General features: G+C 45.3%; 1 protein-coding gene across 2 annotated transcripts in view; it reads right to left on the bottom strand.

The window, feature by feature from the left end:
• Positions 1 to 15,026: 15,026 nt before the first annotated feature.
• The window catches only part of SOS1 (SOS Ras/Rac guanine nucleotide exchange factor 1), a 67,454-nt gene continuing 54,635 nt past the window's right edge, over positions 15,027 to 27,845 (bottom strand). For both annotated transcript variants that reach the window (XM_025205704.1, XM_025205705.1), the window contains 5 exons: positions 26,218 to 26,390; positions 24,447 to 24,563; positions 23,972 to 24,236; positions 22,565 to 22,683; positions 15,027 to 20,686 (listed from right to left, as the gene is read on the bottom strand). In XM_025205704.1, the coding sequence (XP_025061489.1) occupies positions 20,192 to 20,686; positions 22,565 to 22,683; positions 23,972 to 24,236; positions 24,447 to 24,563; positions 26,218 to 26,390 (1,169 nt within the window). In that variant the 3' untranslated portion in view covers positions 15,027 to 20,191. The remainder of the gene's footprint in view (positions 20,687 to 22,564; positions 22,684 to 23,971; positions 24,237 to 24,446; positions 24,564 to 26,217; positions 26,391 to 27,845) is intronic.

Here is a 27,845-nt window from a genome sequence, read left to right as displayed (position 1 = left end):
TACTATGCAGTTGACTAATTAACTGTGCAGTAAACGTCTTGGTGTCTACACATGCAGCCCTATTAGGGCACATGAAACTAATAAACTCCACAGCAGGGAAGGACTTGTAAAATACAAGTCCTACCCTACTATGGAGTTTTTTGTGCACAGCAGTGCACATGTAGACATTGCCCTGGCTGGCTGGGGCACAGGGTACTTCAGTGTGGGGCTAGTCAGCAGGCAGCCCCTGGGCTGAAGCACCCTCATACCTCAGTCAGCCCCTCCACAGCACATGGAGCCTGGTCTGAGCAGCCTGGGTGGGTAGGGGACTGGGGGGTGGCGAGGGTGGTCAACCTGCCAGCCCACGGCTACTCCAACTGGGCTCCACATGCTGTGGAGTGGCTGGTTCAGGCACAAGGGTGCTTCAGCACAGGAGCTACCCCCGCACTGGTTAGCCCCGCACTGAAGCACCCTCATGCTTCAGCCAGCCCCCCTGCAGCATATGGAGCCTGGTTGGAGCAGCTCTGGGCTGGCAGGCTGACCCCTCCAGGTCCCCTGCTCCAACCAGGCTCCATGGGCTGTGCCCAAATAAACTCCAGAGCAATATGCTCCAAAGTTTATTCATGTGCATTAACTGTATGTACAGATGTGCACACAGAGACTGTTTTGGGTACTGCATAGGCACTGTGTTAAGGATGGCTCTCTTCTTTAAAGTACTTGCAGTCCATCTAGATACAGGGTGAAGGCAGAAGCACAGTATACAGAGCTCCCTGACCACTGTGCTCCATGAGTCCATGAACGGGTTAGACTAGTGTTGAGTCTGAGCAGGATACCGAGTTCCATGGCTATAGTTACAAATGGCCCTGCAGCTTGATCAGGTCATGTGTCCTGTCCAGCTACTGGTGGTGTGCCTGTGGGCCAAGCCTGATGCTAATCAGCATGCTGTCCAGCAGGTGAAGTGGAGGTGGCCCAGTCGGTCCAGCAGCAGGCTATGGCACTGCCATAAGGGGTCAGGAACCTGGAGCCCCAGTTGCTGGTTGCTCATGGTCACTCACACACTGCTCAGCCCTCTCTTGCAAGCTGGCAGTCTTGCTCTCAGCCAAACTTTTTCTTTTATGGATAAAAAAAAATTTGGTTTGTCACCAGAAACTAACATTTCCAGGGACAAGTTTCATCTTTGTTGTCAAAATATTCTAGCAGTTGAACAGCAAGAGAAAAAAATTCAAGAGAAGACAACATTAACCACCCCTCCCCCCTTTTGGTTTCTAAAAACTGAAAACTAAAAAACGTTGTGGCTTCTGGGAACCATTTTAGTTAAAAAAATACATTTATTTGGTGTAAAAAAAAAAGTCAAGAAAATTTGCAGGAAACGTTATGGTCTCCCCTCCTCCAAACAATTGCAATAGAAATTTCCTACCTAAAGTACCTGGCAGTGGTCAGATCACACTGTTCTAGCACTTCCCCATAGTGATTCTGCCTCCTGCCACCCTGGCAACCTTCTGCCCAGTATCAGTTCAATCAGTTCATGGGCACCTGTCCTGGCAGTAAGGGCTCCTGGATGCCTTTTACTGCTGAATCAGTGCAGCCAGAATATGGCACTGAGAAGCCAGCTGTGGACAGACCTCTTTGCCCATCAGCACGCTCCGCACCACAGCCAGCCTCACAGTCTAAACAAGAAAGGAATCATCCGGAGCAAAGGAGATGTGAGAGCCCATCAGGAGAAGGGTGCAGGTTGCACTGAAGAGCAGTCTAAGCTAAAGGCTGGAGGAGGAACAGAAGCAGGCTGAGTCATGTTGCCCAGCTGCAGGGCAGTGCCATCAAAGGCACAAAGGCAAGAAGAGGCTCAGGGAACGGTAGTGAAGAAGGACTGGGAGAGGACAGGGATGTACACAGGGTCAAGTTCTTGTGGCCTGTCTGATTCCAAACTCTCCATGACAGGGAAGCTATGCTGGCAGAGCCAGACATCAGTGCAGACGGGCCCACTGCAGTAGCCAGATTTCATGGAGAGCAGCCAAGGATGTGCAGGGACCTGGGGAAGCCCACTTGGTGTTTCAGCTTCTGTTTGTGGTCTCGGGTGGATGTTACAGTTCTGCTCCTGTGCCAATTCTGCCTCCTTGTCCCATAGGGGAATGGCACTGTTCTGCCTCTGTCTCTGCTCCAAGGCTGAAAAGTGTATTTAAAAAAGGAGAGGAGCCTGCTCAGTACAACGGCAGGTGAGCTCATCATTTCATGGGCTCTGGCCCAACCCTTGCTTTGATGCGCATGCTCTGGAATATTTTTTTCTGTCTCTGCCAAATAAACTCTGCTTTTAAATAATCGTCTTGTGTCTTTCTTTTTTTTCATCCAAGTGGTTAATGCAAATTCAGCTAGAGTGGGGGGGTGGGGGGAGGGGGTCTGTTTGTGGAGGGTGGGTGGTGAAGGGGGGGGGGGGGGGGGGGGGTGGGGTGGGGGTGTCTGAACTAAGAGGTGAAATGGGGGAGGAGGGAGTCAGGTATTTCTGATACAACCCTGCTCATGTACAAAAGGATCTACAACATCCTGCTTCCCTGAAAACAGGGGTGTGTGCAGGGATGGAGCCCCCGCTAGCAGGCAGTGGATTCCTTGCTCACAACACTCAGCTTCTTTCAGCCAGTGCTTAACCCAAAAGCCCGCTCAGCTTGTTTTTGGGACCAAGTGTTCAGGACCTCTCTTGCAGTGTGCGAGGTGTTTCCTTGGTGCATTTTCTCACGGCTATTTCTCTTACAGATGAACTGGCTTTCACACATCAAGGTCAAATAAAAGCCCCTGCCTACTCCTGAGCTTTTGTTTTGGGTAGTAATGAATTGGGGGGCACTGTTGATTCAAATGCCTGGTTCCATCCAAGAGCTTAATGGCTTCTTATAACTATCTTAAATGAAGAACAGCTGTTATACACACTAGATTGAAAGAGATTTAACTCAAACTCTAGCACTAGCTTTGCCATTGTCTCAACAGTCCAAAACAATGGCACCCTAAACAACCCCTCCCAGCCCAACACCTTCCTTCCCATATTTTCTTGCATACCACATGCCCTCATAGAAGACACGTGCCTTGTTTTGGGAAGACAGAAAAAGAAAAAGATTTTTTCAATATCCTGGCCAAAATCTGAGCCCATGGAGCAGTTTGCTCATCCTCAGCCAGCTCACTAGCTGTCTCAGGCAAAAGCTAGTTTGAATCCTCTCACAACCACTGCCAACTTTGCAGCAGCTTTTGACTGCTCAGTGAGTTAAAACTGGATTCCACCCCTGCTAAATGCCGGCTGCAGAGAAGGGAGAGAAACAGAGCCATGACAGCCATTACAGTGTCTCTATGCTTTTATTCAGGTGCAGAAGTCAGCTTCCCATCTTAAAAACACTCCCCACCCCCAGTTTTGAAGGATAATGTTTGGAGAAGAGGGTGTTTGTATGTCTATGATATGAGAGTAAGTATGGTAAATACTGTACAGATGCTGCAGTCTCACCATGTACAGAGTATTGTTTTATATCAGGCTATTTGCACCTCATCAACCCAAAACAATTTCACTACCATCAAAGTATGCTTGGAGTTTTGTTTCCCCTCCCAATTTCCGTTCATGTACATGGGACTGGCACTTCTTAAGGAGGCCTGAGGAAACAACTATTGTTTCTGTGGAAGGCACAGTTGGCAGAAGGGCTTACCATATTTGTTTTAATGGGGAATTTCTTCCCTGTCACAACTTTTCCAACTTCATTTTTTTTACAGTTGCATTCCCAGTTGCAGCAGGACATCCTGCCCCTCTGGTACCTTCTGAGATGATTCTTATGGATACCTTGGCTCAGTGCTGGATATTGGATAAGGCCCTCTACTCAGTTCATCCAATTCCTAATCTACTTTCTTCTAAGAGAGTGGTATCAGACCTGGTTCCTCCCTCTGGCCTGTCATCACATAGCCGTTTCATTTGATCAGAGCCTGTCCACAAAGCATCCCTTGGCAAAGATGAGACCTTTTTCAAGGTGTTAGTTTTCAGCTGAGGCCAAACTGTTTTTTTTTTCCTTTTCAGCACCCTACAGCTTGTCCAACAGTGTTGTGGAAAGAGGCATCATCCTAGGGTGGCTGCCATTGCCCCATATTTGCCAGTCATTCCCCGTGGTGATAGTAGGAGCCGTTCTTTGGGAAGCCTATCATCCATTCCTGCCAGGACAAGTTGGTTGTTCCACAGAGTGAAGCAGGAACATCTATACATCTGCATCCAGTGGGAGAGAGGAGTCAGATGTGGTTCCTTCCTTCTTGGTTCCTCGTTGCTTGACAGAAATAGCCAGTAAATGGCAAGGACCCTTGCCAGCTTCAGACCCACAAGAGCATTAGCAGCAAGGATGTTACTAGGACACTCCGTCTCCAAACGGGTCTCGACCACCTTCCCTCTTTCCCTTTCTGGAAAGCTACCACAGCATGTACTGTATTTACTAGAATATAAAATGTCCCCCATTAATCAGATTATTTGTATGGAAAAATATATACATTTCTTATAATTTTCCAGGTATAGAATCTAATTATTGGGGCTTGCCTTGAATTTGTCCCCCTCCCACTGCTACAGCAGGGAAAATAAATCTGGGGGCATCACGTAGCCCCCTTGTACTTTGTCTTCCCAACTTCTTCCCCCTGCAGACCTTTCCCAAAGCCCCTTCTGTCAGACCCTGCTCTCCCTGAGCACATGGAAGTGAGAATCAGATTAAAAAACACTGTGCTTGAAATAAACATACCTACACTAATTTGCATACAAATTACTATGCGTATCCATAGATTAAGCTAATCTAGAATCAATGTATTTTATCATTTTTAAATTTCTGCAAAAGTTTTGGCAAGGTATTCAAGAAAGCACTGCTTAAAAATGTGTTTTGTACCTATTTATATAGAGTACAAACTTTTTTTACAAAAATTTTAATTTCTATACATAGCTATAGAAATAATATATCCCTGTACCTTTACAGTTCTGTCTCCTAAGCAATCTGGTCCACCTGGCAGTCCATGACACATCTACAGCTAAGCCATCATTATCCCCATTACAATAGCTGCACCCACACACCCGTCACCATCTCCTTTAACCATCATAATCAAGCATAAGGCTGCCTCAGCACCATCTTCCCTTCCCCCCCACAACTCTTCCACATCCCCTGCCTGTTTCACCAGTCCTTTCACTCGTTGTCATCATCACTGTTGTCGTCACCATAGTTGTCACCGTTGTCATTGTTGTCTCTCTCTCCAGTGGTCCTGGCTCTGAACAGTCTGTGCCAGTCTTTTCTCTTCCATATGTCCTGTACCATCTTATCCCCTTTATCTTCTTCTGTCTTCCTGTAGTAAACCTGCAGCGCACTCCCATTCTGATGCAGTCCTCGATTGGGAGGTTCACGTTTCTGTACATGAGCAGGTTCCTGGTCTTCCCCAGGGCTTTCCTATGCAGGAGATGAACTGGTCAAAGTGAGCTGTCAGGGTCCCTTGCTGCTTGGTCAGGTGTTTGAACAGCACCAGGGGCAACATGTAGGGAGTGCACACGGGTACATGTGCACCCCCTGAGCATGGCAGTCCACCCCCCGCAAAAAGGCAATTGTCGGCGCCTGTGGGTGGTCACCGCTGGCCACCCTGCTGCCATCACTGCCAGCAGCGTCTGTGGGCAGTCTGCAATCCCAACTGGCTGCTGCTGACGCTGCCGGTGGTATCTGTGGGTGGCTACTGACTCTTGGTTGGCGCTCACCACCCCTATCCCACCCCCTGCCACCAACATTGCTGGTGGCATCTGTGGGAACTCCCCCACTTACTGCTGCCACACTCTCACTGCTCCCGCTGCTGTGCCCCCCCAGACGCCAGGGGCACGCACCATTCATGAACAGCATTGTCTCTCTGATCAGGGTCTTGACCCTTGTCACCATCATAAGAGGTACAATTACTGTTCTCCACACTTCCCTGGTGTACGAGCAGTTCCAAAGGAGGTGATTGATTGTTTCCTCCTTCTATTGCCAGGTTTGCCTGGGGCAGTTTGATGGGCCTCTCTGCCCCTCTCTGTGTCGCAGTGCTCGCATAGGGAGGGCCTAGTGGGCAATCTGCCAGTTCAAGTCCCTGTGTTCTTTCTGCAGGTCTTTGTGGAAGATTCACTCCCACACAGCTTGGCAGCTGTTGCTGGGTAGTATATCTACAGGTGACAGTTTGTCCCTTGCCTTTACCACCTCCTGCACCTTATGGTGGTTCGTCAGGGTCACTGAGCCCTCTTTGTGTAGTTCATATTTGCTCCAGAAACATTCCAGGATCTTGCAGAAACATGGCGGTGCCAAGGTCCACAGGTGCAAATTAGGCAGTGTACACACCCCTCAATAGGGCAGTAGGTGCCCATCAAAGTGTCTTACAAAGCAGGCTGTTTTGGATTCTGCCCCAATTGCCAGCTGGTAGATCTGGCTTGTGCATTTGGCACAGAAGAACAGCAGGATGCCTGGCATTCCTTGGCCCCCAATCCATTTAATTTTGTACAGCATGGTCCTCACAACCTTCTCCCTTCTGGAGCCCCAGAAGAAGATACACATAGCTCTTTGGATGTCTGTCTTTCTCTGAAGGGGAGAAGACCAGTGCGGTATACAGAAGCATTGGTAGCAACACCATCCTCATAAGCACCATGTGCACCCCCCTCCCTCATTGATTGACAGTGCATGCTCCACAATCCCAGTCTCTGCTTGATTTGGGTCTTGGTCTTTTCCCACATCTTCTATCTGTTCAGCTCTGGGTCAAACTCCAACCCAAGGATCTTCAGCCCCTTGCAGGTGAACAGAAACTTCCAGGGTCAACAGGTCCCTGAGTTTGTCCAGTACCAGACAATTACTCTTGCTCATGTTGAGCTTGGCCCTTGCTGCTGCCCTGTATATACCTGGATGTGTCGTAATACTCTTTCCAACAATCGCTTGTTACTGAATCCGTGCACAGTGTCTTTATCCAGGCAACAGAAGTCAGAGCGGGAGCCTCCTCTTCTTCAGCATCTCAAGCAGGAACTGGTGAGACACTTAGTCGTAGGCCTTTTCCAGGTCACAATTCAGGCCTCTCTCCCACTGATACCACAGTGCATCCCACAAGTTGCAGCAGGGTTCTCCATGGATCTGTCACCCTGGCACTGCACACGACTGGTCTTTGCGAATCCTAGCACCTATAAGACTTAAAGCACTCAACCAAGACTTTGGCCATTAGTTTATAGTTGAAGTTCAGGAGCATTATGGGTCTCTCGTTCTTCAAATTCTCCCTTTCCAATTTCTTATAAAGAAGGGTTATGAGGCCCTGATCTATCCTGGTCCCCAGGTAGCCCTCCTGCAGCCACTCCCTATACACCTCCAGGAGATCCAGGGCCTATCTGGTCCCAGAAGATGACACAGAATGCCTTGGGCAGGCCATCTGCCCCAGGAGTCTTACTATTCTTGAAGATGTGGAGTCTTGGTGACCTCCTCCAGCATCCACTCCTCCACCAGCTTCCAGCCTTCATCCCTTCCGAGTATCTGAGTGAGCTCCTGCAGACAGTCCTGAATGGCCCCTGAGTCCTTTGGGCGAGCTGTGTACAGCTCCCAGTAGAAGGCCTCTGTTGTTTCCAGCATCCCTTTGTTTGACTAGTACTCCACTCCTGCTCCACCTAGCAAGCCGGTCATGGTCTCCCTCTTGGCTTTCTTTAACCTGCTGAAGTAGGCAGACCACTCCTTCCCCTCCTCTACACAGGGTCCCAGGCCAGAAAGCTCTTCCTGGCCTGTTCCTGTAGCTGATCTCCCTCATATGCCAACCCCAAGCCACCTGCTTGTGCAGGCTCTGCAACTTGCAGCTCAGGTGCTTGTGGTGCCTCCTCTGGAACCAGGCTCACCTCCTGCTGACCTCAGGTCCAGATTCACTCTTTAGTGGGCCCTAGGCAAACAAACTTGTGGGCCATTACTTTTTTCACTCAATAATTATAATATGTAGAATAAGCACGACTGAGCCTCTTCTTCACTTAGAGCCCTAGGCATGTGTCTAGTTTGCCTATGTGTTCATCCAGCCCTGGCTGGCCTGTGGGAAGAAGGCTCCTGCTGTCTCTTCACTGGCCTGCTACTCTGTGTGGTTCTGGTACCCAGCTCTGAGGGTCCTCTACTCTGTATAGTACTGTCTGAAATCCCACTGAAACTTTTCATCATCCAGGTGGCTCAGCTTCAGCTTCCATACACCTCTGCCCTTCTTAGGCTGACCACCCATCTCTGCCTTCAGTGTCAGGAAAGAGGCAGTGGTCTAAGAAGCAAACAGGTGTGTATTCGACTTTCACTACCATCCACCCCTCAGGGAGAAAGATTGAGTCTGTGTGTGCCCTTGTCAGCCTTGTGGGGTCCACTAGGGTGAAGCTTCCCCCAAGCCCTTGGACTCCTTTGCCTGCATCCACCAGGCTATGGTCACAGGCAAGCTGCTTCAACAGCCCGGAGGGTCTGTCCAGGCCCATCGTTTGGCCTCCACTTGTTCTGTCTTCCTCTTCAGTGATGCAGTTGAAATCTCCTGTGATTACCACTGGCTAGGTACTGGGCATTGCCGTAGGCACACCTGGCTTTTTCTTTTTTGGCTGGGCCATAGGAGGTCAAATTTCTCTCCCTTTGTTTCAAACGTAGCTTGTAACAGGCTCCCTGAAATAATCTCTCTATGCTGTACAGGTCTCACTCTGTCTCCTTTCAGAATAGCCACCCCTGCTGATCTATTGTCATTTAGTTCCTGACCACAGAGAAAAGCCACGTGGCCACAGCCCCTCAAGTCAAATGTAATTTTTAGAGCAGGACAAGCCACACTCCTGGAGGCAGAGGATATCTACTTGCAGCTGGTCCAGCCACTGCTGTACCATGCCCCATTTCTCTTTCTTTAGAAGACCCCTCACATTTACTGAGGCTATTAGAAGCCCCATGATAAAATCTGGCGGGGGCAGGGGGGAGTGGTAGCAATTACAGCTTTCCCTTTCTCAAGTGCTTATCTTTTTAGGGTCTTTGTTCTGCCTCAAGTTTTTCATCAGCTCGCGGAAGACCTTCAGAGAGACCAGCTCCCTTATCCGGATGGTGTGGATGCAAGGGGACTTCATGCCTCTCCTGTGCTTTGGGGTTTCCCAGTCACCTTGGTTTGTCTCTGGCCTCCCTGGGGGTTCCCCCTGTCCCCCCTGGGTCTCTTGGGTCTCCATGTCTGAGCTGAAATTTTCTTCAGTTTCTGGGATTCCCTCCAGATCCCCTTTTTGGGATCCAACTTCTCCCTTTCCCTCTTATCTTCCCCCTCCATTCTTCCAAGTTCCTTAAGTTCCTCAACCATCCGCCTTAGGGTTTGCACATTGTCCTGGGAAGAGATTGGGTTTTCTTTTCCAGGGTTGTCCCCTCCTGTTTTCTCCCCTTTCCTATCCCTCTCTGCCCCCCTTTCCTCTGTTGCTGCCAAGGGGACTGGGGCCAGGTGGGGGTTAAGGCCCCTGGGTTTTCTGCAGTCAGTCACCTCTTTGTTTTTTCATCTTGCTTGTGAAGGAGACAAGGCAACCTCTTCCCTTCACAGATTGCAGCACCAGTCCTACTTACAGTCCTTGGCTCCATGACCTTTTTCTTTGCACATGACGCCGATTTGATTTGTGCATTGTGCCACCGACTGCCCATTCCCTGAATTTGTGGCAGAGCTCTGGTTGCCCCCGGCAGAGGACAAAGCTTCTGCAAGGGCCAGGGTGATCACTGTGGGGAGGCGTTCTTGCACTGCGCCAGGATCCCCAGGTTCACTTTTCAGCATTGCTCTGGCCCTCCAAGTTCCAGTCCAGACCCCGCCTTGTCCTGGATTCCTACCACTTTTCCTACATTTTCAGTGTCTTTTAAGCCAAAAATGTATGTCCTCTTCTGTTATCTGACCAGAGTACATCTGGATTGTAATCATTTTCTCTCTCTTTGTGTTGCCCCCAACACATTGAAAAGCCTCCAGCTGGGGATTTCCTTCCACCACCTGAAACTATTGCCAGAAATCTGGTTTGCTCTTTGCATTCCTGAAGCCCAGCTCCCACTCCACCCTGCCCAGCATGCAAATCAACCAGTGGGAATTTGTAAGGTCTACCTTTAGCACAGGGGTGGGTAAAATACAGCCCGTGGGCTGAATCTGGCCCACAAATTGATTGTATCTGGCTGATTTAATAGATTTAATAGATTTTCAGGGTCAGAAGGGACCTCAGTAGATCATCAAGTCCGACCCCTGCCCTGGGCAGGAAAGAGCGCCAGGGTCAGATGACCCCACTCCAGAGGTGGCTGCAGCTGTTACACCCCCATCCCAACAAACCCCATCCCAACTGTTGCTAGGTCCTGAAATCAGGGCCCAACGGTTCCTAAAGGCTGAGGGCTCCAGGCCAAACCATAGCAAAGGTCTGAGGTGTCAGGCCCAGACTATTGCTAAGGCCTGAGGCGCCAGGCCTCAACCATTGCTAAAGGCCGAGGGCTCCAGGTACCATGCACTAACTGCTACTAGGACCTGGGGCTCCAGGCCTCAACTGCTGCTAAGGGCTGAAGTATGAGGCTGCAACTGTTGTTAAGGCCTGAGGGACCAGGCCCAGACCATAGTTAAGGCAAAAGCCTGAAGCTCCAGACCCAGACAGTTTCTAAGATCTGACGTTCTAGGTCAAGACCATTGCTAAAGCCTGAGATTTCTAGGCCCAGACTGTCACTAAGGGCCAAAGTGCCAAGCCAAAATCATCACTAAGGCCTAAGAGGCCAGGCCCAAGCATTGTCAAGGACCAGGCCCTGAATATAACTAAGACCTGAGTCACCAGGCCCAGATTGTTACTAAGGCCTGAGGTGCCAATCCCGCACCGCCACTAATGGCCAAGATGTCAGGCCCAGAATGCTGATAAGGAGGTGCTAGGCCCAGGCTGTGCCGATGACCAAGATGCTAGGCCCAGACCACTGCATAGGGCCAAGCACACCAGGCCCAGACCATCGCTAAGAACCCAGGGGCCAGGCCAAGACTGTTGCTAAGGCCTGCAGGGTCCAGGCCGGACTGTGGCTCTGGCCTGCAGAACACATGGCCACGGTCTACAGGTCCAGAGTGCTGCAGAGGCCCCAAGCTCCCACCAGTACTAAGGCCCGAGGGGCCATACCCAGGATATAGCTAAGGCCCAAGGTGCCAGGCCCTGCCCTGACCCAGGGCAGAGGGCTTGAAGCCCAGACCATTGCCAGGGCCTGAAATGCCAGATCAGACCATTGCTAAGGCACAAAACCAAGACTGTCACTAAGACCTGAGAGTCAAAAGCCCAGACTGTCACTAAAGCCCAAAGTGCCAGACCAAGAACATCACTGTTCAGGCCCAGACCTTTGTTCAGGCCCAAGAATGCCAGACCCAGAGTCACTCAGGGCCAAGCACCAAGTGACGTTTCACAGGCTTCGACATCACAAATGTAGGCTTCTCTTCATCTCCCCCTACCCATGTTATTTCTGCTTTTCATTACACTATGGAGAGCACTACTGCCATGACAGGAATTTTCCTTTGGTTCTATGAGACAATGAGCTCGTATGAGGCAACGGAAGTGGAGGAACAAGGTTACAAGTTGATGGAAGTGGAAGAAGAGGCTGAGGAGTTGATGGACTATGAGGAGCAGCAGCACAAGGCAGTGGAAGGCTGAAATGCTCTCAGAGATGTTGGAGATTCCCAGGGAGCTGATGAGGGTACCCAGGTCAATGGACGTGGTGATACCTAAGCTGTCTCCTCCACTGCTGCCAGGCCCACGCCACCCAGGCTCAGGGGGTAAAGGGCTTCTAGCCAACTGGGATGGTGATGGCCTTAATAGTTTTGTCCTCACCAGTTTTAAGAAAAAGATCAATATTGTAGGAGTGTTTGGAGTAATCATGACCACTTGCTGCCTCAGAGTTTGTCCAGTGTCTCCTCAGGAAGCTTTTGGGCTTGGAAGATGACAGAAGTGCTGGCAGAAGCTACAACCATCGAGGCAGTGAATGTCTGGCCTCAGCCTGGCCTTTGGATTCTGTCTCATGGAGCTAGCACATGTGGAGGGAGCCAGCTGAGGGTGGCAGTGACCTTGATGGCACATCCTGGCTGGCAGCTGGTGCCTCTCCCCTGTGTACAGCTGCAGGACCTACAGAGCCAGGAGAAAGAGGCTGTTTGTGAGAGTTTGCAACATTTCTGAGATAATATGCTCTCTACCAGGGGGGCTGTGCATTGCCTGGCCTCAGATCAGGGGTTGTGCATGCCTAGGTGCTCAGTGACCATGGTAAGTTGGCCAAGCAGGCCCTGGCACAGACAGAGGCTGGCCAAGCCTCACCCCCCGGCCAATCTCTACTCAGTCTGCAGGGGCAGGTAGGCTGCCGGGTGCTGGCCATAGGCAGCCTGTGATTATTATTTTTCTATCATGTTGGAACAGCTTCTTGTTGAACTTCATGCCCTATATCCTTTAGGAATTCCTGCTCCTTTATTAGCCCTCTTGAACTCCTTTATCCTTTGGACCTTACTTAGTACTTCCAGAATCAGCTGAAATGTGCCCTTTCAAAGACCTGTATCCTTGTTTTACTACTCTTATGCCTTCCCTTTCTTTGAATCATGAGTGCTACCATATCATAGGAAAGCAGAGCTGGAAGGGACCCCCAGAGGGTCATCTAGTCCAGCCTCCTTCTCAAAGCAGAATCATCCTTGACTAAACCACCCCAGCCAAGTGTCTGTTTAACCTGCTCTGGAAAAAACTTCCAACAATGGAGATTCCACCATTTCTCTAGATCAGGGGCGGGCAATTATTTTGGGCAGAGGGCTGCCTACTGAGTTTTGGCAAGCCATCAAGGGCCGCATGACAGGCAGCCCCGGGCAGATTAATATTGGTTTTCTAAATTTTTTAGGGGCCCCACGGGGCATCTGGTCCCCAGGATGTATTTTGCCCACCCCTGCTCTAGGTAGTCCGAACCAGTGCTTAACCACCCTCATAGTCAGAAAGTTCCTCCTAATCACCAACCTAAATTTTCCCCTGTTACAGCTTGAGACCATTACTCCCAATGCTGTCCCCTACAGCCACAAAGCAAAGCTCATCTCCCTGCTGCCTATAAATACAGACCTACCAAAATTGTGTGTGAGAGATTTTTGTGGAACCCACAGTTTTGGGTGGGCTCTATGCTTTTTGGCAGACTCCCTGGAAAAAAAACAACATCTTTACTGCTAGAGATCCAGCAGTCCTCATGGCCACTGCATCCTGGCTGCACAGCCCAGTGGGGAGACACGGGGGGGGGCAGCTGCCAACATGGCAAGAAATTAGAAATTAATTATTAAGTCATGGGAAGTAGTGTCAAAAGCTTTGCAAAGGTAAACATGGGTAAGCTATGTTACCTAACCTTAAGCTTTGTAGGTAAACATATCTGCTGCTCTCCCCTCACCCACAGAGCCTGTCACCTTATCATAGAAGGAAATAAGATTGATTGGGCATGACTTGTTCTGGGTGAATCCATTTTGGCTGTTCCTGATCACCTTGTTCTCTTCTAGGTGCTTCACAATAGATTCTTTAAGGATCTGCCCTGTGATCTTTCCAGGCATAGAGGTTAGTTGACTGGTCTGTGTTCCCCAGATCCACCTTCTCCCCTTTCTTATAGACACTATGTTTGCCCTTTTTCAATCATCCAGGGTCTCACGCGACTGCCACAAGTTACCATAGAGGATAGACAGTGGCTGCAACATTACCTAAGCCAATTCCTGCAGTATATCATCCAACCCTGCCAGCTTGAAAGCATCTAGCTTCTCTAAGTAGCCCTTAACCTATTCTGCCACTACTCTAGGCTGTCTCCTTCCCTATCTTTGCTGCCAACTGCTCTCTTCATCTGGTACCTGCCCCACTTGTAAAAACTGAAGCTAAAAAGGCACAAAATACTTCAGCCTTCTCTGAATCATCTGTAACTTCTGCATTTTGTACTGGACCTACGGTTTCTCAAGTCTTCCTTACTTGTGACACTTACAGAATCCTGTATTGCCTCTTATATCCCTTGTCAGCTGCATGTCAAATTGTGCTTTGGCCTTCCTAATTTTTTCTTTGCGTGCCCATGCAATACTCTTATACCCTTCCCTTGTTCTATGACCAATGATTGATTCCTCCAAAGTGTCCAATGACAGCCATTTTTTCCAAACAAGGTCCAAAATTAGTTACCCCCTTAGTTATACCCTCAACTTCCAGGACACATCCAGTAAGTTCCTAACATGTACAGCTGACATTTTATACTTTGCTGCATTATTCTTCCAGCAGATACTAAGGAAGCTGAAATCCCCCATTAGCATTCTTTCATAAGTTTTAAATACTCTTGTTACTTGCTTGAATAATGTCTCATTCACCTCTCTTTTTCCCCACTTGGTCTTCTATAGCAGACAACCCCCCCCCCATCATCACTAGTGTTCTTTTCTGCCTTTATTGTTATTCATATACATTAAGTGTTTTCTTCTTTCTGAAGCTGGGACAAGCACATATTCTTGACATGTACTACAATTCTTTTATTTTTTTAAAAACCAGCCTCATTCTTCTGAAACGAGGCATACCACCCTTCAATGTTGGGTTTTTTAAACGTACTGTTACCATTTAGCAAGTTTCAACAGTGATTGTTGCTGTTTAATACCTACCCTAAAAGCAAGGGGTTCCAGTTATTGCTAGATTCAAAATATTGGGTAGAATGATTCAGAGTCACTCTGACCTAGTTCAAAGAGTCCATACAATGCATTTTAACTGGGACCAGAACACCCCTGTTCATTAAGTTCAGGTGTAAGCCTGCAGAACTAAAGAAAGGAACCACAACAACGCCCCCAGCAGCTGCATTCATCTTTACTCTTCCACTATATGTGCATGTGTGTGTACGTGCACACATGCATGTATATTAGTTTTGCTCATTCTCTGCCCTACATTGTTTCCCCTCCTACAGCAATTGTACAGACTTCTTAAGCTACTAAAATAACTTCATAGAACTGTGTAGCAGACTCAAAGATAACCTTAATGTACAGCACAACATTAAACTCAAACCCAGTATTAGACTAGTTAGATACCTGTTGTAACCTACATATGCAAAAGTGCACACTTACAGGATATGTAAGGCATTTTTTATTTTTAGAACATATCTTTTTAATGCCAAAAAGTAACAGCCACTAGTAATTGTCACTTTAAATGCAATCTGAATACCATTGCAGACATAGCATACGAAGATCACTTACAGACATGGTTAGGTACACAGGTCATAAGATGTGCCAGTTGAAGATTACCACTTTATTTTTACATCTGGGTCAGATTGACATAACTTTTTGACATTTAATTATTTTACCAAATAACCATGCCATTAAAACAAAGGCAAATGTACATATATACTAGAACAAACTTATTGGAACTTAACATTTTTACATTACAGTTGGACAAACAGAAAAAGGCTTGTTCTCTAGTAAATTAACCAAATTTGTCCGAAATAAACCCTACCCCACACACCCATATTGTCTACCTTGTATTGAAAAAAATTACAGATGTTCTTAATAAAAAGGCACATTTGGCAGCTACTAAAACTGGCATGCATCTGGCACAGGATTTTTTTCCCTTTCAACCTTTCAGTCACCTAGAACATGACTTCATGTTTGTTTGTTAGGGAGTCAAGTGTGACCTACCCTTAGTTCACTTGATTTGCAACTTTGCAGCAGTTGGCTACTTAATGCACTGTTTTTTATTAAAGGCAAAAGGGAAACTTGCTCACAGTTGACAGAAAAATGCACTTTAAGGTTTTTCTTCTTAAAAAAATGGAAAATAAGGCATGAAATTTACAAACTAAGTTACAAGTGCTTTTGGCTTAGAACTGTACTGGGCCACATGTTTCTTTCCTTACCTAACAGAGCTAAAAAAGACTTCAGCCCATGCATCAAACATTTTGAAATGACACTTCAACAGTTAAAATAAGATATTTAAAGAGAAAAATCTAAGAAGCTGCCAACATTTTTATTTACCCTTTTCAAATGGATTTTTCAGCAAGACTGTACTTGTTAGCTGAAAAGGTATTCACCTTGAGAGGGGGGCAAGGTGCAATTTTTACATACTGCAGGCCAAGTTTTAAGGAACACTGTTACAATTCTAAGACAAACATTCATAAATGAGGGGCTTTTCCTAACTGAGTTTAAATGCAGAACCACTAGAATCATCAGTACCAAAGGCTGTTTACACACCTGCTATGCCAGGTCAAGACTAGAACTACAGCAGACACCTCCTTTTCTTTACGATGCTACAGGGCCTATAGCAAAACAAGTGCATTTAATCAGACCTTGTGGTACAGAATAGACTTCCTTGAATATAACATAATAGAACCATCTCTTTCAAAAGCACATCAAGGACCTGGGTCCAAAACCCACTAACGTGTGGAAAGATTCCCATAAATTTCAGTGAGTTTTGGATCAGTTGCAACAGAGTAAAAATAATACTGGAGCTTATTCTAATAAGGAAAGTCTAATTTAAGATGTCACATACTAAAAGCAAGACACATGGACACACACAATTCTGATAACCTAAAACTCAAGAGAAGAGGCCAGTAAGTAACTATAAACAGACTTCTCTTGGGACATGGGCCTCTCTACCTTGTAAAGTAAAGTGACAGTTAAGCAAGAATTTAGAAACAATCACAAGAGCTCACCCTAGAAGTGATTGTTAGTTTATGGCATGGTATTGATTCTGAAACACAGGTCAGGTTTTCTCCAAGACGACACACCAAAATCATATCTCAATTACTGAACACCATGACAGCTGTACTTACCGCCTAGTAACCAGGCAGGGAATTAATTAACTTTTCCTTGTATTTTATTATAAACTGATTTGAAATAAAATGCGCAATGCTAGAAATACCAGCTTTTTTTTTTGGAGGACTCCTACACCATTACACTGCATTCTAAATCAAGGAGGGAGGTAATTTAGAAATGGCTTAAATATTGCAGTGTAAAAGCACTGTTGACCTCTTCATTGAAGGCCTCCATTTCTCACCCTCCCCAGCCTAAGCACCCAGCAGCTGAAGAACAGCTCTCTGTAGCAGTATATGCTGTCTTTTGAGCAGTGTCAGACTTTAGTCTGGGGTCTACAGCAATGCACCAATCTAATTTAGACAGTGCTTGGCCAACACTGAAGTATGTTTCATCATCCCCTGCTATTTTTCAAGTCATTTTACCAACTCCCTGGCCAGTGTGAATAACAAAATATGATTCCATTTTCTCTGCCTGCATTTAATGATATTTGTTTTGCCATCCTAGGCACATCAGTCGCCAATACAAACATGGCCAAATGAGAAATTCAGTGCTAAAAGAATTATTTCTCGCAAATGAAACTGACAGCCTACGAGACAAGCCAGTGCTTTGCATCTGTGCTCTAGACCAGCATTTCTCAACCCATGGGTCGCAAGAATATATGAGAGTTGTGACTAAACTTTAAAAATGGATCAACACACTTTAAAAATGGATTATCCTTTAAAGGAGAAAAATGTAGGAAACTGTAGCTTTTCCCTTGCAGGCTGGCAGAGTTCCAGCCTGCAAGGGTCTGTTTGGGGACCCCCACCGCTCCACACACTGGAGTGCTGAGGTCTGGGGGCAGTGGATCAGGACTGGCCATCAATGTTTACTAATGGGTCCTGGTACAAAAAAGGTTCAGAACCACTGCTCTAAACTTCTAGCCTAGATGCAAGGGATCTGGTTGTTTTTTAGTCTCGTCTTTGATACTTTGTCAGTGAGGGAGTGTTCCTTGCAGTGGTGAACACTGACATCTTCTGCATGACAGAAGGATGGTGCTGCAGTCTAAAGGGAATTTAAATGCTCATCATGTAGTGCTTGATTTCCTCATAATTAAGGACTTTGGATCCTCAGTGCAACTTGGAAGGGAGGTGGTATTATTCCAATTTCACAAAAGGGAAATCGAGGCACAAATAAGATTTAGTAACTCCTGCTAGAACCCACAAAAAGTCTATACCTGAACCAGGAACAGAGTCTGGCTCTCCTGTACTCCAGTCCAATGACCTAATCACTGAACCACTCTCCCTTCCTAGCAACCACGATTCTGAGCATACAGAACAGGAGATAAGAGCTTGGGCATCTGGCTTTGAGGGAGAACTCCTTGGATTTCCTCTGGAAAGCCATCAGTTTTTACAACTTTCCCGTGGTTATTCATTTTCCTTAGTTAAATCTGAAACACTAGCAACTCTACATTGCCTGCAGGACAGGGTTGGATAAAGCGCATATGTCAAAGTCCTCCTTTGAAGCTGAGTTCATAAATCTTACAAACAAAGAGGAGAAATACCATTTTTTTGCCAGGAAAATGGTTTTAAAAAATAGATATAAACCTAAAGCTACACAAACAAATTCTCAGTATCTGGCTACGACAAAGTTTGCTGCTTAATGCTGATGAAAGCTAAACATCTTCTGAAATGTAAAGACCATGTTCTAGTATGATGAAGCACATTTCACTGATCTAATGGCACTGTAAAAAGTTACTCAAATGGATTTCCAGCATGACTAATTGCTCTAGAAAAACCATTGTTAATGACATGGCTTTCTGGGTTGCTGAAATGTATTTGTGTTTGTATCAAAGAAGAAACATGATGGAAATTTACTATGACCCATGAGCCTTATTAAATAAAGATGAGATACTGCACACTTCACAAACATTACGGTAGTGGAGAATAATAAAACTTCTTTTCTTCAATAACTGGCATGCATTATTGTCACAGTATTGGTTAGAATCAGAAAAGCAGTACACAGGTTTATGGATAATCCATGTCATGATATTTATGAAGGTAAATGCTCTGTCATGTACATTTCTGACACAGTAAATAACTACTGTAAAGATTAGGAGATTTTTTTAAGACAAAGTTTGAAATTCTATAGCACGCTGCATACATGAGATGGGAAATTTTAAAACGTATACAGTAATTCACTTTGGGAGAAACCCAGCTCTTTCATTCTAACTAATCTTTGTTTCACAGCCCACAACTCAATTTTTCTTTAAACTGTTATTTATTACTAAAATACATATACTGAACTAGGAAAAAATGCGTACCACAACACGTGCTTTTATCCCCTTTTCAGTGTTTAACTGAAAAACTGAATTGTACATTTGTCATTGTAATAATTTAAGGTACGTCAGCGAAACAAATATCTGTCTCTATTTCAATTAAATTAAAAACAATCTGCAAGTATATTTATGCAACATTCACTATATACATGATTTACGCAACTTCAAGACAATTCTATGTATGCTGATTAATCTATTATTAGTAAAACATGACTATAACTATGGAAAATGGCCAGCAAGTGCTCCTTTCACAACAAGTGATGGTGTTTTCATGGCATGATTAAGTACAGCTAAAAGCCATGAAATGGATTATCAGTAAACCTTAAAAAGAATGGAGATACCCTAGCATAGATTAACAGTCTCCTAAATGTAGTAGTATAGTTACTTCAGACAATAGTGCTGCTGTTTAAAATTCTGCCATCATTTTAATGACATAGGACTTTAATCTGCTCTAGTTAAAGAAAGCAGTAATTACACATTTATGCTTCCTGGCAAATTTTTTTGAACTGGCACCATAATTTCATAAAATAATAATTAAGTACCTCTTTGGTGAGACCTAGGTACCCACACTATTCGTTGTAACAATTTGTAAACAGGACCGCAATGCAGTGCTATGCCTTTATTCTAACACAGTTAGGTACCACGGATCTTCCTCACAGTCCTTTTCATGATTTTGGGAAAGTATTTGAAAGCAGGGAGTAAAAGCAAAGGGAAGTTAAGGAGGATACAAAGTTCCCTGTTTGAGATTTTTTTTTTTCCAAAAGTGCATAATTTTTTCATTCCAATAACTGGGTCACTGTATGGGACTGATGCACACAAAACTATGTTTTCCATTCTGTCCTGGACATTAGAGATCATTACACAAAACACAGTCTCTGCTCATTGGCCAGAGAAGTCCCTCGAGTCTGTTTTCTGGTACAATCAGTTGTCCAATTACTCTAGAACAGTGTCCCACATACTAAAATAGGATCTTCAAGTCCATCAGTTGCTTTGTGATAATAATGTCTGCTTTTGTGATTCAGTTTCTGCATCCTGCATTTCAAATTTATCATAGAGTTTTTAGTGTTTGGTGTACACATCCTAACTCCTTGGCGCCAGCAGATTCAGTGCATCCATTGCCAGCAACAGACATAGCGCCAGGGAAACGCAACTCCAACAGCAAAGACTAACTCAGGAGGAGTGGGCGTTCTCCAGCAAAGGTGGTCCGTCTCGATGCATCGATGGATGTGTGTGCTCCCTTTTATAAGTTTTTGGAGGAAGCTTTGGGATATGTTGAGAAGTGCTTTGTCGTGGAGGAACAGGTGGCCCAGCAACAGGTTGGAGGTCCACATCTTGCGGTATCAAAGGAGGTGATGGCAGATGTCTCCGTGCTACATGTGGAGAAGGAGTTTGAGGGGGCGGGGGAGTAAATGGAGAGGGACTGTTTGGAAAAAAGGTATTGCCGAGTTCACTTTTTCGACCTAAAGGTGGGGGCTGGAGGTGTAGTGGTGAGCTAGAGAAGACATCTGGTGTTCGCACAGGTTCTCGCGGTGGTAAAACAGGAGGGCTTTCAGGGGGGTCTGATATGGAGGTCCGATCTGGCACCGAGTACCTTGGCGAATAGACTTTTGAAGTGGGTTGTCTTGGAGGAATTGCTGGTGGACTGTCCATATGTGCAGAAGTAATCTGGAGAAGATAAACATTTAATTAAATGGTTATTACTTAAACAGCAGTAGCCCCCGAAGGCCTCAAAATCAGGATGAGGGCTCAGCTGCATTGCTACATGCTATACAAACACAAGTTATCCAATCAAAACCTGGAGTAACAACAAACAAGTGCAAAACAACTTAGAAGAACTAGGGAGGGAGAACAAGTGAAACTGATCAAGCAAAGCAGCAAGTGGGAGGAGCTGACTGGAGCTGGAAGAAGCAGGCTCCTCTTATGGGTATGGATAGTGAGGGGTCAGTTGAAAGTAGAGATGAGGAAGCGGGAATGCATCGGGGGCTGTCATGAGGTGACTGCATAGCCATGGCTGGAAAGAAGAGAAGATGCATGGGAAAGGCTGCAGAAAGGACTGGGGGCTGCAAGAAGCAGACTGGCTCAGTGGTCAGAGCAACAATTCCTGAGGAAATTCCAGCTCAGCTGTTTGATCAGGTGCTGGGGTGCCCATCAGTCCTTGAGCAAGAGCCCTGGGAATGAGTAGGATCACAAAGCACTTTTCCTCTAGAGAACAAGGGATTAGGGGGGAAGAGCAGAACAGGCTAATGCTCTTCAAGGGGGCAAACAAAACAATATTCTGTCCTGAAGACTGAAATAATGAAATCAAAGTGGGATTTTTCAAAGCCACTTAAGTGACCCAAGAGTGCAAATTTAATTGAAGGGAAAGGAGGCTACAATACACTCTGCCACTGAAAACAAAGGGGAGTACAATCTCCGCTGGGGCTAGTGACAGAAATTACACACTGGTTCAAATCCGTAACAACAGAAGTTCAGTGCACACAAACAGCTTTCAAAATAGCAAAAACTGGTTTAAGATAAACCTGAATGGATGTAGTATCAGCATGAACTGATTTAGGTTAAATTGGTTTACTGAACTTTTGTACCAGATCCCCTCCAGATTCAAGTTAACTCACAGTCCCCCAGCACCCCAGGAATGCTTTGCACTCCACTCCACTCCCCCCTCCCCCTCTCTCGGTCACAGGGTGGCTGGGCTAGCCTTGGCCCAAGCTGTCTGCTCCAGTGGAGCAGGGAGGTGTGCTGGAGCTCCCCCTACTTCTGGCCTGAGCCACTGCAGGCATGTGGCTGCATTTCTGTAATCAAAAGTAAATGTCTGTTCACTTGTTTATTGGTTCAATCTATACAGCATAGACTAACCTGAAAAGACTGAATTGATTCAGCCTTGGACTTTCTGACTGCCTGTATTTAGCCTAGGTGGCTTGGGAAAAACTAATAAATCACAATTTAATTCTATAAGGCCCTGAGCACTTCCCCACAGAAGTCAAGAGGCCTCTGCTCTGGGTGCAGAGGAAGGCCTGAGTCACGATCAAGGGCCAGACACACACATGCAGGGAGAGGAAAGACTGAACAGTATGTTGGACAAGAAACTGAGGCAGACAGCATGGGCTCAACACATTTTGCTGAAGCTCTTGGGGCAGACAAATTCCAAAACCATATCACATTACGGCTGTCTTTCCTCCCTTCTCCTCCCTACATCCCCTTTTGGGATTATCTTGCTGGATAAGGAGGGCTGCCTGAAGCCACAACTTCTCCTAGCCAAAGCTGGGACAGGAACACAGGAGCTCTGAGCCTGGGTAATGAAAAGTATTCCAAGCCCTAACTTTAGATTCCTTTCATACCATTACAACTGGTTTTCTGACCCCACTCTGGTCAGAGGTCTGTCTTTTTGCAGGCTTAGGAAAACAACTACATACTCTTCTCATCCAATCCCATCTTGCTGAAAGCCGTTTCCTCACTTTACAGACACCCTGTGTTACCCTCGTGATAATATGCATCTCACTATTTCTCAAATATATACATTCAGAGTTTGTTTATTTATTTATTTACCTTTGATGGGGAGGATTCTGCTGGGGCAGATTCTGGTCGTCTCCGTGGAGGAACGGGAGGGGGAACAGGTGTTTCATCAGAGCTTTTGGTGAAGCTTATGGATGACACTGAAGCAGATCCTGGTGAACATTCAAAAACAAAAGCTTGAAGATGACTGCACTTTATATCCCTTTTGTTATTTTTTTCTGCTTGCCTTTAACAACAGTTCAGTACGTAACTGTTAACTTGTACTGAAGCATGCATAACAAATGAGCGTGAATGGAGGGGAGATAATTCAGTAAATTATCATCATAGAGTTACTTTGCTCAAAAAAACCAACCAACCAATGCCCACCAACTAGCACCAAACCAGTTGTAAAGCATAAAAATATTTTTAATCAAGCTGTTTAATTTCACACAGGGAACTTGAACAGAAAATCTCTTTCTGGCATCTGAGCAAACTGCTGTATTACATTAGGATTTTCTCACTCTTCTCTACTCTCCAAAAATACATATGGAGACTGTAGATGCTTCCATTACAGAAGCAGCATAATGACTGATGTAAGCCTGAAGCTTAATGATGCAGAAATAACTTCTTTTGGGGAACAATGAGCCCAAAGACTAGGACTCAGTAGATCAAGGGTCAGTTTCCCAGTTTTGCTACTAGCCTGCAGCGTGACTTTTGCTGTGGGCAAGCCCATTCCCTTTTCAGTGTGAAAATGGGGCTAATGTTATAGATGCTACTATGAAAGCTTTGAGATTCACGGATTTAAACAAGCATTTTAAAAACAGTATTATTAGAAATACTTTACAGAGCAAGTAGTCTTCTTTAGTTGATAGAGAATGGAGAAAAGGCTGAGGTACTGATGCATGAAGGCATAAGTGCTGCATTTAGCAGAAGGCAGGATAGTATATACAAGTGCTGTTTAAATTTCACTCAAACCTTATGCTTTCTTTCGTTTAAAAAAAAAGACTGACATTTAGTTGAGACCAGGTAAGTAGGTCTGGCACTGAATAAGGTAGCAGAATTCTATTACCTGCACTATGCAGTACAGACCAGTGCCAAGTACCTACACCACAAACTTTCCAGGTGATCCTTGTTTTGCTAAACCAGAAGTTTAGGTTTTGCTGCAAGAATCAGGCTGAGAGCACATTCCACAGCCACTAATAATCTATTCCCCTTTCAGCATTCTGCTCTGGCAATCTCTCTGCAGGGATTTTAAATATCACACAAGCAAGGATCCTAATTCTACGCTATTCCTTATTTGACAATCATTTTTAAGTTAACATTAACCAAAGTAAAAATGCACTGAGACTTGCTGTCACCATACAAAGAGACAAGTGTATAAGGATATAATCACTTCTGAAGAAGGAAATGTGTTTGTGCCAGAAATAATTATTTAAGACCATTCTTGGATTTAGCACCTACTTGAATGGAAAGGACTCGAAGGGTCCGAGTCAAATACACTGCAGGCATCTGTAGTGCTAGAAGTGGCAGATGCTGGGGGTGGGGTCAGAGGTGTTCGTGGAGAATTGGGTGCAGATGCTGTACTTTCTGTTTCACTCTCAGGGATGCGACTGTAACTAATTTTTCTTGGCTCCTGTTGCAGTGGCGTAGGATGTCTCATGGTACCTGGTCTTGGGTTTGAAGGGCGAACACCTGGAGACTTGAGGGGATAGCTGTATTTTTTTGGCTGCAAAGACATCAGGTGATAAATATCAGTTAAATATCTTGTAGTACAATAAAAATGGACCTTTACAAGTCAAGTTACCTTCTCCCCATCACAAAAATTCATATAGTTTCATCTCAATGCTAATCAGTTCTTAAAACAAATTCTGCTATATTGTTGAAAGCACAGGTTTAAAAAGAGTCTATTAAGAAAGAACAAAATCTGAATACTAACAAATCTTGGTGGAGGCTTGGAATTTCGTGGCTCAATTTCCAATGACTTGTTGAACAGATAATCTGTGAATTCTTTCTCCATGCTACTTCCCATTGGATTCAAATTTTCAAAAAACCTCTGGAATACAAGTAAAAAGAGTACAGAATAAGCTACTTTTACAGACTGGGTTCTAATGCCTTTATTATACAGTTCTCAAAGGTTTCAGGAGGAATACTAGGTAAGTAGTTTTAACTGAGAAAACAATCAGTAACCATTTCACTTAAACAATCAGTAATGATATCAAATATAATTGTCGTTTGTCTCACAATTCCCATTACCTTGACAAATCTCTCTTCAACTGACAACACACAGAAACCCCAAGGGTCTGCAAGGACTCCAGTGAAACCTACTTACATCATCCCATTTCTCATTATAACACATTACAGAGAGGGAATGTAGCACTTCAAGCACATGCACATAACAAAGGAATTTAAAATATTGTACAAAAGCAAGTTCAAATGAAAGGATTACTTTTCTTTTTACAATTTGGAATAGCTTCAAAATGGAGGGCTGGAGTCACGTTTTTATGTTGTAAAAAGGGAAGTTACCTCTAATTCTAACTTTTAGAGACCCAAACATAAAATTCTCATTCAAGAGACCAACCAGTCCCAGACAAAAGCTGACTGGAAATCCCTTACTTCAATTTTTTACTCCTTTTGAACAGTAGCATGCCAGAAACCCACATCTGGCCAGCACATGCTTCCAGCTGTTTTTATCAGTTTCTGAAAGTATTACAAGGAAGCAAAAGCCCCCAAAGCACATCTTTGTATTTATAAAAATAGATCAGTAATAATTTACATACCCTAGAGGATGTCAGTTTGAATGCTAAAAAAATACACCATATCAAAAGCATCCTTGCCATTTTAGGGAGGGCTAGAGGTAAAAGGAAGTGTTGCTGTACCTTTAAGAAGCAGAATATAAGAACCTAGCCCTCCCCTTAAAGAAACTGAATGCCAAAGTCTCAGCCTTGGAAAGCAGACGGCTCAAGATGGTGCACATTTAAAAATGGAAAATGAAGATCATCTTGCAAGAGTTATCAGAGCAAGGAGACCATTCATAGAAGGAGTGGGCAAAATGGCCTACAGGCTGCATCTGGCCTGACAATTGATCCTATCCAGCCTGCTGGCTGCCACTGGGAGTCTCTGCCCCCTCACCCCCCAGATTCCCTCCCCTGACTAGCTTCCTGGATGGGGTGTAATGCAGTGTGTCAAGTAGTCTTCCAACTCGCTCATCGCAATGAGCCATTGCCACTGTGGAGCCGCTCAGCCCAGGGCAGCCCCCCCACCTCAACTTTCTTGGTGTGGTGCAGCAGCTCAGTGTGGCAAGTGGCATGGCTACTCGGTGTACTGCAGTGAATACAGATCTGATGAAGAGCAAATCCATTAAAGACCACTGGGAAACAGGCAACAGCACAAGGGGAATGGTGGAAAAAATGCAAATTCTGAAAAGAGCTTTGCTACCAATGCCAAGAAGGACCCACTAAAATATACTGTAAACAGAGACTGGGACTTTGGTACCTGACAGTTGCCACATCTCATTCACTGCTATTACTGTGTCCCAACAGCTCTCTCTAGGACTTGAGATCCAAGAGTGAGAAGCCTGATGTTAACAATAAATTTAATAGCAACTCTAAAATATACCTTTACAACTCACCACAAAGTATCCTCAATATTTGGATGTATAAAAACAAACAAACAAACAAAACAAAACAAAACAAACAAACAAAACTTACTCTGATGTCAAATTCCACTCTTAAGCAGTAGGGCTGGTTCTGGTACTGCTGTATCTCCCCAGTGATTTCAGCTACTTTCCTTCGCTTGCTGAAGTTTATTAGCTCTTTTCCATGCCGTTTTAGAAATTCAGGGTTGCCTTCTTCTGTTTTCAAGATGTTTGTCAAATAAATTCCTAAAACAGTGCACAGAAGAAAGATTACGATTTCACAGTATAAAACAAGGAGAAAACAAACCATGGCTAGAACAGGAAGAAGGAAGGATAGGCTTGTACATTATACAGTGACAAAATCAGAGATAAGCTATCCATCTCTGATTTAGAATATATCTAAAGCTATATCAAAATAGGTATTGACATCTTTGACTTAGAATAGGAAAGCCTTTTAAAGAATTAAACTTAAGTAATGCAGTTACTTAGTGACAATTTTCTCTATGGGGCTCACTGACAGAATTGTGTCCAAATTTCATGTAAGGGCAATATATTGAACTTTTAAATATGTCTTTCCTTGTAAACTGCCAGGTTACATAATATGAAAAAAAACAAAATAAAAAAAAATCGTAACATGAAAATATATCAAAAGTCTGAAAATCAATCCACTGCTCATGAAGCTCATGCCACCTATACTGAAGAATGAAAATCTAAGCGTTTGAGTTTCACAAGATAATGAGATTTCATGCATCAGAGGAAGCCTAAGAGTCTTCTCATGAGCACCATTTTTCCCAGAGCCACAAAGCCTTGGGCAACCCACATCCACATCACTTTGAGATTAGGTGTAAAACATGTTATGTTAGGTTTTGCCCTTAGCTCATGATGCAGCAGTCTCCTATACTGGCCTCAGAAATATTTTACAACATAGGGAGTAGAGAAAGAGCACATACTTCTCAGCAAAACTCATGTACCCCAGCTTGAAAACCAGTGCCCTGTGGCAAGTTTTCATAGCCAATTGTATTTGAGAGGTCCAGCTCAGATGCACTCATTTTGCCCAAACCCAAAAAGCCATTGACACCATTATTCCAAGTCCTTGTTTGAAAATTGCTTGCAACAACAGAACACTGCTAGAGTTGGAGACTCAGTGGCAAGCTTATCAGCAGGGATCCTGGTTTTCTCTAATTAAAAACTGCAAATTCTCTGAGAAAAAACCCAAAACCCTTGATAAAAATTAAAGGCCCCCCACAGCCCCGCCCCAGCACTGCTGGTGCCCCGCATCCCCCCGCACAGCCTCAACAGCCCTCCTGATGCCCCTCACAACAGCTGCCCAGACCCACAGACGTAGACATGCAGACAGAAGCACACACAGACACTGACACCCACTTCAGCAAGTAAGTGTGTGGGGGGAAGAGGCGGGGGAGGGCAGGGGATAGATTAAGAAGCGAGGGGGGGGAGGAAGGTGCCCGTGCCCACTCCCAGGAGCAGGGCCAGGGGGTGAGGGCAGGGGTGCCACTCTGTGGGCTGCATATGTGCCAGCCAGCTTGACAGGGTTCACACACGGAGGCCGCCACCACAACTCTGCCACTGCGCCCTGCACTACCATCCCACAGTTACCCGCATGGCAGCGCAGTGGCAACCACTGCTGCACAGCTCTGGGTATGGCTCTGCGGTGGCAGCAGGAGGTTTTTTAGGCAGCGGCTG

This window comes from Alligator sinensis, unplaced genomic scaffold, assembly GCF_000455745.1.
Source record: "Alligator sinensis unplaced genomic scaffold, ASM45574v1 scaffold794_1, whole genome shotgun sequence".
Lineage (NCBI taxonomy): Eukaryota > Metazoa > Chordata > Crocodylia > Alligatoridae > Alligator > Alligator sinensis.
Note: the sequence above shows the minus strand (reverse complement) of the source record. Positions and strands in the feature narration are given on the sequence as shown.